The sequence below is a fragment of the Hemiscyllium ocellatum genome, chromosome 42 (assembly GCF_020745735.1).
Source record: "Hemiscyllium ocellatum isolate sHemOce1 chromosome 42, sHemOce1.pat.X.cur, whole genome shotgun sequence".
Taxonomy (NCBI): domain Eukaryota; kingdom Metazoa; phylum Chordata; class Chondrichthyes; order Orectolobiformes; family Hemiscylliidae; genus Hemiscyllium; species Hemiscyllium ocellatum.
The window spans coordinates 10,046,454-10,061,239 of NC_083442.1; the positions used below are offsets into that span (position 1 = coordinate 10,046,454).

Here is a 14,786-nt window from a genome sequence, read left to right on the forward strand (position 1 = left end):
AGAAATAAATGTTGAACAGGTAAAGTTAATTCAGCCCTTTGAGCCAGTTCCACTTTTAAATACAATTTTGGTGGATTTTAGGCTATAAGTCTCCGTTCCTGCCCACTCCCCATATCCCTCAATTCACTGAGAGACTAAAATACGTCTATGTCAACCTTTACTGCTGTGGTCAGAACAGAACACAGCATCAATGCTGAAGGACAATCTGTTCCTGCACTTTTCATACATTCAGCACAAATTGAATTTTCTGTACCAATAAATTAGATAACGGAGGCAGAATCTTTTAAAAGGTGATGAATTCAAGACACACTTCATTGTGGAAAAATCAGTTTAATGTTCAGAATCACAAAACAAATTTCCTTTATACTTAATTGAACATACAAAATGATGTGCTTTTGAAATCAAGAATATGGAAACAAATGTTTTAAACAAAAAAGTCAACATTCAGCATAAACAAAATATTTTCCTGCTTTCTTCAGGTACTGGTCATGTGGAAACTCAATTTGTGGGGCTCACCCCGAAACGTTTATGTACCGGAGATATAGCAATATGGTTATAGACATTCAGACATTAGATCAGCTCCTACATTTCAGTTAAGAAAATATCATTTGCAAAAAGTCTGAACACAAGACTGCATACCACTGTATAACCATTTAATATAGAGGTCCACTGCCAGCAAAAGGTACTTACATGCTCCTCGAACATCCCTATAGTCAAATTATAGTGAACTTCAGGGACAAAACTTACATGAGACATCCTAAGTGTAAAATAATCCTGGTCTGGTACACATCAAACACAACTCAAACTCATGAAACTAGTATTGGGTTTTGAAATATGGTCTTGTTTCACCAAAATAATATGTATCTTGGTGTTGATCCATGTTGTACTACATTTTGTCCTTCCTTGCTGTTTCAGTGGAAGGTGAATCAGGGTGAGAACTTCCACTCTCAGGTTACAGTTAAGATTTTGTCTTATTGCCAAACTTAAGTGTCACAGTCATTATAGCTACACACAATTTCCAGTGCCAATTCACGGTGCAATACAGACAAAACAAAATTCAAGTGTCAAAAATGAACCAATGTGAAACATTTCAAATTCCACTTTGTAGCCAGTATTGTAAACTGAGGAAACAATCCTCAAGAAATTGTGACAGATAATGTGGATTATAGAATTCACAAGTGACATTTTGTGAAGTGACAAATGGGCTGACTGATGTTATAAGTGATCAATGAAGGTCATCTGAGTGTAAACATGAAATCATACTTCAGTTGAATAATCAATGGAGATGAAGCTTAATTCAAGATTTATCAACACCAAGATTTTCAAAACGCACAATATTGTAGTGAATTGATCGTCTGAGCAAGGCTAAATTACATCAAGGAGCACATTTTCCCTTTTCCTTAATATTTAGAAGGAAATCGCATGCAAAAATAATTTTAAAGTATTTTCCTCCATATTTAATACAAAATAATTTTTGGTTGTTAAGGAAGCCCGCTTCCCAAAATACTGATATGATAAACAAGCGAAGATCGAAGCCAATGCAGACAATCAAATTACGCTAGTTAGGATCTTCAGATAATTGTTATTGGTCCCATAATTGGCTAACCAGAACAGACAGTTTTTGTCATCATTAAGAGCAAAAGGTAAGCGGAGTGTTCTAAGTGCTGCTATCTGGCACATGTCCATTGTCAGTCCAAAGGTTAGTTTGACACAATCTTCCATCATGTGCACTTACAGCGAAATATGCTCAGCATATTTCTTTCATGATGGAAGATTAAGTTTACTTTGAGGATGAAAAGCAACTCAAAAAATAACTTTTTCTTATATATAAAGAGATTGCCAAAAAGAGCCATTGGCCTCGCTAGAACATTCAGTTGAAAGCAGATGACTGATACAGGTATACTTAGCCGTCAAAAGGTGGGCAGCCTAACAAGGAGGGAATAGTGATCCATGTTGGAGCACTCACCTCATCAAAGCTCCCACCACCTGACTGAGCTGACAACCAGGGAACTGTCCTCCAACAGCTCAGCATACTAGGTAGCCCTAGGATTATCTCCTAAGCAGATAGTTGGGAAATTCTAGGTGCGTTTCTGGGCCATTCTTACAGGTTCTGTTATGCGGAGAGGCCGTTCAGTCCGAAAATAGGACTGCAAGTGCACTTAGGTCTCCTCGTCGTCATCACTGATCACATCCCTCCGTTCCGGGGTTGCAGTTTCACGTTCCCGGAGAAAATCTTGGCGGATTGCTTCAAGTTCACTCAACTCCTGGCGCACCTTCTCCAAGTGGAATGTTCTGCGACTATGGATCAGCCGCATTGGAAAGGGATTCATGTCCACAAAGGCGATGTTGGTAAGTTTTCTACAATAAAAATCAGCAATTAGGAATTTGGAAGCAACTTCAGAAAAACATTTCATTTTGTCTCTAGCTCCCCACTACCCAGTCAATATTCTCCCTCCCCATTCCTAGTCAAACATGCAGCATTAGTCATAGAACTTCCTTGTTAAGCTATAACCAACAGCAAGGAATTCTGGGCATTCACAGAAGCCAAGTTGGCAAGTTGACACTTGGTTGTTAATGTGGGCTTGCTTTCCACAGTCACTGCCAAATATCTTGCATTGTAGCAATAACAACAGTTCAAAACTATTTCATGGACAATAAAGCAATTTGGGGCATCCTCAAGGTCAAATGGGCCTTATCCAATTTTAACATAGAGCAGAAGGCGGCTATTTAACCCCAAATGCAGCCAACGTAGATCTTGGTACTGCATCATGTGACTTAGCTTCATTTGATAAAAAAAAATGCACCGTGAGATTCTGGACAAACTGACGATAATACACTGATGCTTTAGAATTACTGCTCTAAGGATGACAGGGCTCGGTTTAATTTGTGTTGTAGCTTACTTCCAGTGTGTAGCTTAAATCCAGAGTTCTAAGGTTGACTAAGACAGAGATGCTATACTCCTGGCTCTTTGGTTCTTGTCAAGAAATCTTACTCTAATACAAAAATTACACTGACTTAAAGCAAATTACAACAGCAAAACTACAGTTAAAATTTCACTTTGTAACACTAAAATTTTAAAGTATAATTGTTTAGACTTCAACATATCCTGTACAACAAGGTTGTAGAGATTAGTACACTGAGCTTCTATGTTGGTTGTTATATAAAGAGGTAAAACAGACTGTTTCCAAGCATTCAAACACAGCAAAACTAAAACCAAATAGAACAAACGAGTCAAAAGAAAATAGTAAATGACAGTGTTAAGTACCTGATTTAATGGGAACTTTGCTAAAGTAAACAGGAATGAGCTTGTAGACATCGATCACTGGGTCTTTACCATTGCTCTCTCTCATTTTCTTTCCAGCTGAGTGGGCTTCCAAGATGAAAGCCACTACCACATTGCACACAACCTTGGAGTGCAGTAATCTCCTGACAGCAAATCCCTCCCATTTTCTTTACTTCTTTATTATAAAACACATTTCAATCTAACACCTTATCTTAGTAAGTAATTATAACAAAACATAATGAAGTAGATGGACCCTTTGAGAACTGGCATCTTAAGGAGCCAGTCAGGAGATAGTGGGAGGTGACATCAATGTCCATCACTTTTGACAGCCAATTAGAGATTGAGCAAACATCTTTAAACCAATTAGCTATAAGTCTCACCTAGCCTGGGCCAATCAGAATGTAATGATGTATTGATCATGCTATAGTTTATGGCTTAGAGTTAATAAACAGCAGCTCTTGGTGAAAGGCTGGAGAGAATTTTGTAGTTATTTGACTTCGAATCAGGGCTTTGGAGAGGGACAGAGACCCCGTGTTGATCAGCACCCTAAGCTGAACCAGAAAACAAGAGCTATAGTATGCCCATAAAGTCACTGGTCTGCTTTAATAGATAGTATTTATAACATTGTAAGATTTCCTGAGTTACTGCGCAGACTGTCACCTGTTGTCTGAGTGGTTAAAATCTCAAAACTATTTAATATTGAGATTTGAGATTAAACTATTCAAAACTTAAAATTTACAGTGTACACTGAATGGCTAATCAGATTGGCCTGAAGTACAAAATTATATCGTGAATGGACTACCCCAATTTGATGCAGAAATCTATTCCAACAGCCAGCTGTTTTAAAAAAAAGTAATTCAGGGAATGTGGGCACCTCTGGCCAAGCCAACATGTATTGCTCATCACTAACTACCCTTCAAGGAAGTGGTTTTAAATTGCCTTCATAAACCAGTCTACTTGAGGTATGTAGACCCATAATTCTGTTCAGGAGGGAGTTCCAGGATTTTGACTTAAAAACAGTAAAGCAATGATTATTTATTTCCAAGTCAGGATAGTGAGTGATTTGAAGGGGAATTTGCAGGTGGTAGTGTTCCCACCTATCTGCAGCCCTTATCCTTCTAGATGGTAGGAGTCATGAGTTTGCAAGGTGCTAAGCAACTTTGGTAAATTTCTGCAGTGCTTCTTGTGGATGGTATACACTGTTGCTACCGAGCAAGTGCACTTCTTTGTTCTAAATAACGTCTAGCTTCCTTAGTGTTGTTGGAGCTGCACTCATCCAGGCAAGTAGGGAGCATTCCGTCACACTGCATAAGATGATGATGCCCTAAATGGCTCCACTCACTCTTGCTTTATGCCATAATCATGTGATGTAGCGTACCCTAACTTCTCTTCAGAAATCCTGAAGGCCAAAAACATAAGGAAAAGAGAAGGTGAAGTCAATTCATCCCTTCGATCCAGTTCCACTATTAAATGCAATTATGGCTGATTTTGGGCTGTAAAATCTCCATTCCTGCGTACTCCCCATTTTCCTCAATTCACTGAGAGACTAAAATATGTCAATGCCAACCATAAATATACTCAGAAATGGAGCATACACTCGACAAGACAATCACTCTTGGCATTCAACAGCATTACCAATGCTAAACATTTCATCAACAATATTCTGGGGGTACGTGTCATCCAGAAACCTTGCAAGACCAGCCATTAAATAGACAATGGAGTTAAGAAGTTACGTATTCTGCTATAAGTATCTCACTTCCTGACTCCTTAAAGCCTGTGCAGCATCTATAAAACACAGGTTAGGAGCATGATGGAATACTCCCCACAAGCTCCAATAACAGTGAGAAGCTTGAGACCATCCAGGACAAAGTAGCCTATTTGACTGGCCTCCCATCTACCATCAATGCACAGTGCGTGATGCACTGCAATAACGCATCAAGGCAACATCCAATTGGTGACCTTGATTACCTAAAAGGACAAGGGCAGCAATGCACGTGAGCAAGAATCCCTGAGAGCTCCCCAAATCGCACACCATCTTGGTCTGGAAACATATTGCCATTCCTTTGCTATTACTTGCATTCATATCCTCGAATTGTGTTACTCTAATCAGTCTGGGTGAGTATGCACACCACGGGCTGCAACTGTTCAAGAAGGTGGCTACCTTATCTTCACTGGCATGTGGGGGAATGGCAATAAGTGCCATGGCTCACATTCAACAAAAGAATGAAACAATCCCACCAGGCATTTTGGAGTAAGGGACCCGAAGGAGGGAGTAAGATTAGGGGAAGTGACTGAAGGTCAAAGGAAGGCTCTGAAGATTCATTTGAAACTGGGAAGTGTGGAGGAGTTAGAAAAAAATCCTCTAGAAAACACAGGCATGGAGACTGAAGGATGGTCTACCAATGAATGATCTGGAATATAGTGGGAAAGATTAAGAGGGAAGGTGGACCAAAGAAACAGAAGGAACCGAGGGCATCAAAGGGCTCAATGTCTGATGCCAGGATTCTATTGCTAATAGTTTAACAGGACATCAATTTTGCAATGTAGACAAGATAACACCTTCATTAAGCACAAAGTAACAGAAAATTAGTAGCACTAGGCTGCGAGTGATAATGTCATTGGACACATAATCCAAAGTCAGCTGGCAGATTTTAAATTCAACTTATAAAACCTGGAATTGAAATCTAATCTCAGCAGCCGATTATCCGAAAGGGAACCTGCCACAAAAATGGAAGTTGCTGTGAAAACTTAGATCTCGCAGCATCTGTGAAGAGAAAGCAGAGTTAAGCACTTGAGGTCCAGTGACTTCTTCAGAATGGTCTGGCCTAATCGTGACTCCAGACACACAACTCTCAATTGTCCCCGAAATGGCACTAGCAAGCCACTCAAAGTTATAAAGTCCTGCAGAACAGTTACAGGCCCTTTGGCCCAAACTGGTCCATGCTGACCAAAACGTCCATCCACACTAACCCCAATCTCCTGCACTTGGCCCATATCCTTCTAAACCTTTCCTATCCATGTATTTGTCCAAATGCCTTTTTGGGCCTAATGGCCTGTTTCCACACTGTAGGGGTTCTAGGTTTCTAAATGTTGTTAATGAACCTGCTTCAACCACTTCCGCTGGCAGCTTATTCCATATGCAAACCACCCTCTGTGTAAAAAAAGTTGCTCTACATGTTCCCTTTTAACTGTAAATTGATGCCCTCTAGTCCTCAATTCACAAGTCCTGGGAAAAAGACTGAGTGCATTCATGCCTCTCATGATCTTATATACCTCTATAAAGCTCCCCCTCAGTCTTGATGCCCTAAAGAAAAAGGTTCTATCTCTTCCTATAACTCAGACCATCGAGTCCAGGCAACACCCTTGTAAATTTCTTCTGCACTCTTTCCAGTTTAATAATATCCTTTACAATAACAAAGTGACCTAAATTGTACTCCAAGTGCAGCCAAGTTCAAGGACAATTAAAGATGGGTAACAAATGCTTGCCTCGCCCATTAAAAGAAGAGTTTTAAAAAAAAAATTCTAAATGAGGGCTGACATAGCCTGGATAGTGATTGAACATTAAGTTTACATTATTTCAGAAGAGAAGGGCAACGAGAAGCGAGGGAAAAGTAGTCAGAATTCATAATCCACTCAGGACGTTTGTATTGGGGTTAATAGCACTAAACATACCGTGCATCAAGAATAGTGTGGGTGAAATATCTCAGATACTTGAATATGGACATATTATCCTGAAGCTTCAGAAACTCGTCCTCCTTGAATTTGAAGACTGCAAGTGCATATCGGAATATAACCTGTATTTAAGCAGAAAGTGATTTAACCAAATAAACAGCTTTATTCCAGATAACTACAATTAGCAACATCCTAATTACAATTAGTTTAAAAATTAACACATTAAGAATAACCAATGAAAATAATAAATACACTTAAATGCTACACTAAGATAAAGTCAAGTTTGTACAAGATTCACTACCTGTTCTAAAGTAACTTAATATTTGAATTGAAATTTCTGTAATAAATCACAAATATTATCAGCAGTTACAATGAAAACAAAAATTCGACATTCCAACTACAGTACTCTAAACCCAAAGATGACCATTTAAAAGAGGGAATCAAAGACTCTACCTTTGGACCTTCATACAGGAATGAATCCCAGATACGGAACATGATATCACTGACAACACTATCCACGAATACCACGAGAAACCAGTTAAAGGTGATGAGAGAGAAATCGACCTTGTACTGCTCAAAGTGAGTGTGTAATCGCGGCAACTTTTCACTTAGCAAGTCTTTGAATACTCGCTGGTCAACCTAGTGTAGAGAAGGGGACAATTTCAAGTCTTTTGGAAAGTTCAACTTTTCAGAGTATTTTGCATGCCCTCAAAATATCTCAAAACTCTCCAGCACAAATGTGTTCATTACGAAGTGCTGCCAATTTATACACCAGGTCCAAGAAATAGTTGAAACAAAAAATAGAAATTGCCAGAGAAACTCAGGTCTACAACATCTGTGGAGAGAAAGCAGGGTTAACTTTTCAGATCCAGTGGTCCATTGTCAGAACAGTTAGTAGCTAGGAAAACGTAGTATACATACTGAATACTGGGTTGGTGGGGGAGTTTAACAGATCAGTAATCAGATAGGAGAAGGTGAAACCAAGCAGGAAAGCGAGAGGGGACAGTTAGGCAAAGACAGAAGGATGAATAATATAAGCTAAGGAGAAAGAAAAACTGATAATGGGGCTCGCAAGCTGAAATAAAAAGTTGGCTGTGCTGAAAGTAGCCCGTATCATGACAGGGTATGGGAATGCACAATCGATAGAGGTTACACAATCATTAAACTCAATAGCATCTGAAAAGCGGCAGTGTGTTCAAGTGGGAAATGAGAGGTCGTTCTTCCAAAGTGTGCAGACCCTCTTGTGCCACTACAACCTTACTGACTATTCATCCTCATACTCTGCTTCCTGTAACAAATCCATTTTACTCTCCCGTTTTCTCTGGATCCACGGCATGTGTTCTGATGATGCCATCTTCCACAGGGGCCTCTAGAAAAGTCCATCTTTTTCCTCAACCAAGGACTCTCTGCACTAAGGTGGATGGGGCCCTCAGAAGTGTCTATCTTACGTCCCAAATGTCTGCCCTTGCACCATCTCTTCGCTACCACAACACCGATAGGGTCCCCCGGTACTTACTTTCCATCCCACCAGCATCCACATTCAAATTATCATAGCCACCATTTCCAACACCTCCAGCAGAATGACAGATATATGTTCCCTTCCTTTTCTTTGTCAGCATTTCACAGGGACTGTTCATTCATCTTTACATTCCCTGTGGTCCTTTTCAGTCTGTTTCTATCAAATTTAGTACTACTTTCTCTAAAACACTCTTACTTTAGATACCTTATTCCTCTTTTTTTACTAGCATGTACTGGGGTCTAAACCCTGTCAATTTAGTCTGAATCCTTTCCAACCACAAGATGACCTTTATGGGTCAGTTAGCTCAGTTGGCTGGATCGCTACTCTACAATGCAGACTGATGCTAACAGCATGGGTTCAACTCCTGCATCGGCTGAAGTTACCACAAAGGAGTCATGAATTGCAAAAGTTGATTTGCAGGTGCAACAGGTAATCAAGAAGGCAAACAGAATATTGGCTTTCATTGCTAGAGGGTTTGAATTTAAGAGCTGGGAAGTTCTGCTGCAAGTATATAAGGTGTTGGTGAGGCCACACCTGGAGTACTGGTCTCCTTACTTGAGGAAGGATATATTGGCTTTGGAGGTGGTGCAGCGGAGGTTTACTAGGTTGACTCCAGAGATGAGGGGGTTACCCTATGAGGATAGGTTGAGCCTCGTGGGACTGTACTCACTAGAATTTAGAAGAATGTGAGGGAATCTTATAGAAACATATAAAATTCTGAAAGGGACAGATAAGATTGAGGCAGACAAGTTATTTCTGCTGGGTGGATATGACTAGAACTAGGGGACATGGCCTCAAGATCAGGAGAAGTGGATTTAGGACAGAGATGTGGAGGAACTGCTTTTCCCACAAAGTAGAGAATCTATGGATTTCTCTGTCCCAGGAAGCAGTAGAGGCAGCTTCATTAAATTTATTCATACACAGTTGGATGAGTTTTTCCATGATAGGGGAATTAAGGCTTATGAGGATAATGCCGGTAAGAGGAGCTAAGACGATGAATAGATCAGCCACGATCTTAATGAATGGCTAAGCAGGCTTGACGGGCCAAATGGCCTACTTCTGCTTCCATTACTATGAAACCGTGTCTCCCCTCTCAACCTCTTTCCTCACTTAAGGGTGTGGTAACTCTCAAGTCATTTCTTTAATGAAACTTCTATAGCCCAGCAGTGACTCACTCTACAAGGATGTCGGCCCCATGTCATATTGACAAGCAGCTATTCCTTTTCTATCAGAGCTGGTCCCATTGTCCCAAGCTTGTGATGCCCTCCCTTGTACACTATGCAGTGATCATCTGCAGTTTCCTATTACTACTCTGACTTGTGTGTGGTATTGGGAGTAATGCAGAGGTTATAATCAGAGAGTGTATTTCTTACACATCCCCTCCTAGCTCCTGAAAACTGACTGTTAGAGGGGACAGGTACCACGTTGGTACGGATGTGCATCACAACTTCTGGCTCAGTCCCTTTCCCTGTGGAATATTCTGCTCCCCACAGGGTCACAACAGATGCTATTTGTCTGAAGACCTATATCAGACTTCAAAAGTTTCCTGTTTCTCCCTCCTCAAACCTGCTGAATTTCAGCAGTACTGTGATTATTTCACATTTCCAGCACACACAGTATTTTATTTTTGGATTCTATTTAATGACACTTTCGGCAGGTGACATCTCTGGTCACTAAAAATGGAGGAAGTCAGGAAAGTATCATCTTTGCCATGGTCTCATTTACATATCCACAGCAGAAATGTACCAATGATAAATTAAATCAAAAAGAGAATAGCAATTGCATAACCATCTCACCTGTGACCCAATCAGGTTCTTTGTATAATAGTCTGGAGTCATAAAACACTCCGTAATAGCAACTAGACACCAAAACGCCTCCTCTTGTTCCAGGTACAGAAGTGCTATTCCTGCCAACCTATACGAAAGATTTCACACATTTTAGTACAAGCTAATTACTGCTTCTCTCCTCAGAATACACTCACTGGTAACATACAACAATTAACATTTCTCCATGCAGCCATTCTGTGCAAAGAACAGTAAGCAACCCTTGTTTGCGACCTATACCTTCTGTAAGAGTATACAGAATTACAGACAATTAATAAAATAAACAAATACTCAATAATGAAGTCTATATCTTAACTTCATGATGCCCTTAGAATTACAATTACATCTGGTGTTTTTTTAAATAGGAAGAGAAATGACCAGATGACATAAATACTATTACTTTCAGCTGCTATGTCGTATTTTCAATGTATTTTATTTTACTTGTCCATGGGATTGTGCACCTTGCTTTTGTGAAGATGGTGATAAGTTGTGCTCTTGAACCACAGCAGTCTTTGTGGTGAAGATATCTGACATCTTGGTTTATTGCTTCCATTAACTTTCATGTACAGCATGATCATATTCCTTACTTGGAGGAAGGAAGTGAATGTATTGTAGCCAAATTTAAAGGTAAAACAATGTAGTGCTGGAAAAACACAGCAGGCCAGGAAGCATCTGAGGAGCAGGAGAATCGACGTTTCAGACATAAACCTTTCTTCTTATGCCCGAAACGTCAATTCGCCTGCTCCTCAGATGCTGCCTGGCCTGCTGTGTTTTTCCAGCACCACATATTTCAACTCTGGTCTCCAGCATCTGCAGTCCTCACTTTCTCCAAAGTTAAAAGGTAACACAAACAGGTGTAAAGGTAAACTGTGAGAAGATACAAACAGTTTACAGAGAGACACAATAGGTTAAACAAGTGGGCAAAAAAAAGGAAAATAGAATGTAATATGGGACCTGCATGTCCTTGGCAGAGTGTTGCGGGGGGGGGGGGGGGGGGGGGGGAAGGTGGTTTGGAATGCTCAGCCACGGGGAGGTGGGGTTGGGGTTGATTGGTGTGGGTGTCCCAGAAATTAGATTACACTTAGTGTGGAAACAAGCCCTTCAGCCCAACAAGTCCACACCGACCCGCCAAAACATAACACACCCAGACCCATTCCCCTATATTTACCCCATCACCTAACACTACGGGCACTTTAGCACAGCAATTCACCTAACCTGCATATTTTTGGATTGTGGGAGGAAACCGGAGCACCCGGACGAAACCCATGCAGACACAGGGAGAATGTGCAAACTCCACACAGAGTCACCGGAGGTGGGAATTGAACCCGGGTCTCTAGCGCTGAGAGGTAGCAGTGCTAACCACTGTGCTACCGTGCCGTCCTCTACAGTGCTCTGCGAGAAGGAATCCAGTCTCCCCAATGTAGAGGGGACCACATTGGGAGCAGTGGATACAATAAGTGACATATGGAAGGGCAGGTGAAAGTTTAGGACCTTGGACGGATGTGGAGGTGGAGGCAGGTGGTGGTGGTGGGCGCAGGTTTTGCAATTCCTGCAGTGGCAAGGGAAGGTGCCACGATGGGAGGGTGGGTTGTTGGGGAGTGTGGACCGGACCAGGTAGTCACAGAGGGAACTGTCTTTGCGGATAGGGGTAGGAAGGGGAATATATCCCTAGTGGTGGGGTCAGTTTGTAGATGGCAAATGTCAGTAGATGATGGGATTTATGTGGAGGTCAGTGAGGTGGAAGGTGGGGTTGTCCTTATTGCGGTTGGAGGGATGGGGTTCAAGGTTGGAGGTGAGGGACATGGATGAGATGCGTTACAGGGCATCTTCAACCACGTGGATGGGGAAAATTTGGTTTTTTTTTAGAAAGGAGTGTGTTGTGTGGTGGAACTGGTCCTCCTGGGAACACATGCGGCGGAGGCAGAGAAATTGGGAATACGGGATAGCATTTTTGCAGGAGGTAAGGTGGAAAGAGGTGTAATCCAGATAGCTGTGCGAGTCGGTGCGTTTGTAAAGGAAAACTGTCAGTGTTCGGTCAGTCCTCGTGGATGGAGAGAGAGACATCTAAGGTGGTGAGGGAGGCGTCAGAGACATACAGGTTAATTTGAGGTCAGGATGGAATCTGTTTGTGAAGTTGATGAACTGTTAGACCTTCTCGTGGGAGCACAAAGTGGCACCGATGCAGTCAATGTAGCGGAGCAAGCAGTGGGGCGTGGTGCCGGTGTAACTCTGGAAGATGGACTGTTCTACATAACCAACAAAGAGACAGGCATAGCTGAGGCCCATGCGGGTGCCCATGGCTACCCCTTTCGTCTGTGGGAAGTGAGAGGATTGGAAGGAGAAATTGTTGAGGGTGAGAACCAGTTCAGCCAAACGAATAAGAATGTCAGTGGAAGAGTACTGGTGTGGACAGCGGTAGAGGAATAAATGGAGGCCCTGGTCATGGCGGATGGAGGTGTAGAGGGACTGAATGTCCATGGCGAAGATGAGGCGTTGGGGGCTGGGAAACTGAAGTCTTGGAAGAGGTGGAGGACATGAGTGGTGTCCCGTACGTATGTGGTGAGTTCTTGGACAGAGAGGATAGGACAGTATTGAGATAGGTGGAGATGAGTTCGGTGGGGCAGAGGCAGGCTGAGATGATAGGTCGGCTGGGGTAGTCAAGCTTGTGGATCTTTGGTAGGAGGTAGCATTGGGTAGTGCTGGGTTCCCGAACAATGAGTTGGGAGATCCCCTGAGATGATGAGGTTGTGTTTGGTCTGGGAGATGATGGTTTGGTGATGGGGAATGAGGTCATGGTCAAGGGGGCAGTAAGAGTAGGTGCCTTCGAGTTGGCGTCTGGCTTCAGTGGCGTAGAGGTCAGTGCACCAAACTACCACTGCACCCCCTTTGTCCGCTGGTTTGATGGTGAGGTTGGGGTTGGAGCTGGAGCAGATGGAGTTGAGGGCTGTGTGTTGTGAGGGCGAGGCAATTGGACAGGTTGTGGCGGTCAATGTCACGGTGGCAGTTTGAAATGAAGAGGTCAAGGGCAGGTAGCAGGCCAGCACAGGGTGTCCAGGTGGATGGGGTATGTTGGAGGTGGGAGAAGGGTTCCTTGGTTGGTGGGCGGGTGTCTTGGTTAAAAAAAGTAGGCACGGAGGCAGAGGCAACAGAAGAAGTGTTCAACGTCGCAACGTGTGTCGAACTCATTAATCTGGGACTGTAGAGGGATAACGGTGAGGCCTTTATTGAAGATTGAACTTTCGTCCTCAGTGAAGGGGAGGTCTGGGGGAATGGTGAAGACATGGCAGGGATGGAAGCTGGGACCTAGAGTGGGGCTGGAGTTCGAGGTGGGATGGGGGCTAGGACCTGGATGGAGCTGGAGTTCCAGGTGGGGGCGGAGACAGTGGCTTGATTGGTGTGGTTACGGGGTCAGTAGTGATGTCGCCCAAAGGAGCTGACGCTTACAAAGGGGGTGGAAGTAGTGCTGATGGTAGAGTTAATGGGGGCAGAAGTGACATCACGGGTGGGAAGGGCAACGTTGCTATAGAGTATTCAGCTGCTGTCAGTGGCAATGGAAGTGACGTCACCGATGGGCCCTACTAGCTGGGCAGAAGAGACCGTCGTGGCCGCAACTACAGGGGCAGATGTGGTGTTTGAGGTAGGTAACACGTCAGTGATACAAGCAGTACCAGTGTATCCTGTGGTGGTAGTCTTCTGTCCAGGTGGTTGGGTGGACACTGATCTGGTGTGGTCGCCAATGGCTGCGGGTCGTGTGGTGGCGCTGGGGGCTGAAGTGACGTCATCGAATGCCCCTGCCGTCATGGAAGGCACGGCCATTGGCTAATGGTGTCTGGGCTATTGCAGAGGCCCAGTTCTGGAAGGTTCGAGGGAGCCCACGTATGGAGGGAAGTGCATAAAAGTTTGTTTAGCTTACATTGCTGCATCAGAGATAAAAGAGATAAATACTGTTTGTTGACAGCACATATCCTGAGGTCTGGGAAAGTGAGGTTTTGAGCTGGAGAAGGACTGACTGCAGGTAGAGTTGCTGGCAGCGCATGGCTGATAACGTGGAGCGGTGGATCCACAAACAGAATCGTTGTTGAAGGTTTCGAATTGTAGTGTGTACTGGGTATCTGTTCAGGTCCAAACTGAGTTGGTCTGAATGTGGTCTGGAGTCCGTGTGAGATCAGACTGTTCTGAGGAAGGAGATGTGGCTGTGGAAGCGAGTCTGCAGGATGTTTTGTGCAGGCAAATCACTGCTTCACCTGGAAGGTGTCCCTGGAGCTTGGAAAGAGAGGAGGTAAATGGGACGTGTTACTTCTTCTGCAGCTTGCAATGGGCAGGTGCAGAGGTGGGTGTGCGAGGTGTTGGACTGGAGGAGTGGACATGACTGTCCCAGAAGGAACAGCCCCTGTGAAATGCTGACAAGGGAGGGGAGGGGAATGTATGTCCAGTGGTGGCATCCCAGTGTTGAGAATATTCCGCTTCCTAGCTACTATTAGTTCTGAAG

General features: G+C 43.1%; 1 protein-coding gene across 1 annotated transcript in view; it reads right to left on the minus strand.

The window, feature by feature from the left end:
• Positions 1 to 314: 314 nt before the first annotated feature.
• The window catches only part of tbc1d2b (TBC1 domain family, member 2B), a 154,572-nt gene continuing 140,100 nt past the window's right edge, over positions 315 to 14,786 (minus strand). The window contains exons 10-13 of the mRNA XM_060853641.1: positions 10,271 to 10,388; positions 7,409 to 7,594; positions 6,956 to 7,077; positions 315 to 2,358 (exon numbers count right to left, since the gene is read on the minus strand). Coding sequence (XP_060709624.1) covers positions 2,160 to 2,358; positions 6,956 to 7,077; positions 7,409 to 7,594; positions 10,271 to 10,388 — 625 coding nt within the window. The 3' untranslated portion in view covers positions 315 to 2,159. The remainder of the gene's footprint in view (positions 2,359 to 6,955; positions 7,078 to 7,408; positions 7,595 to 10,270; positions 10,389 to 14,786) is intronic.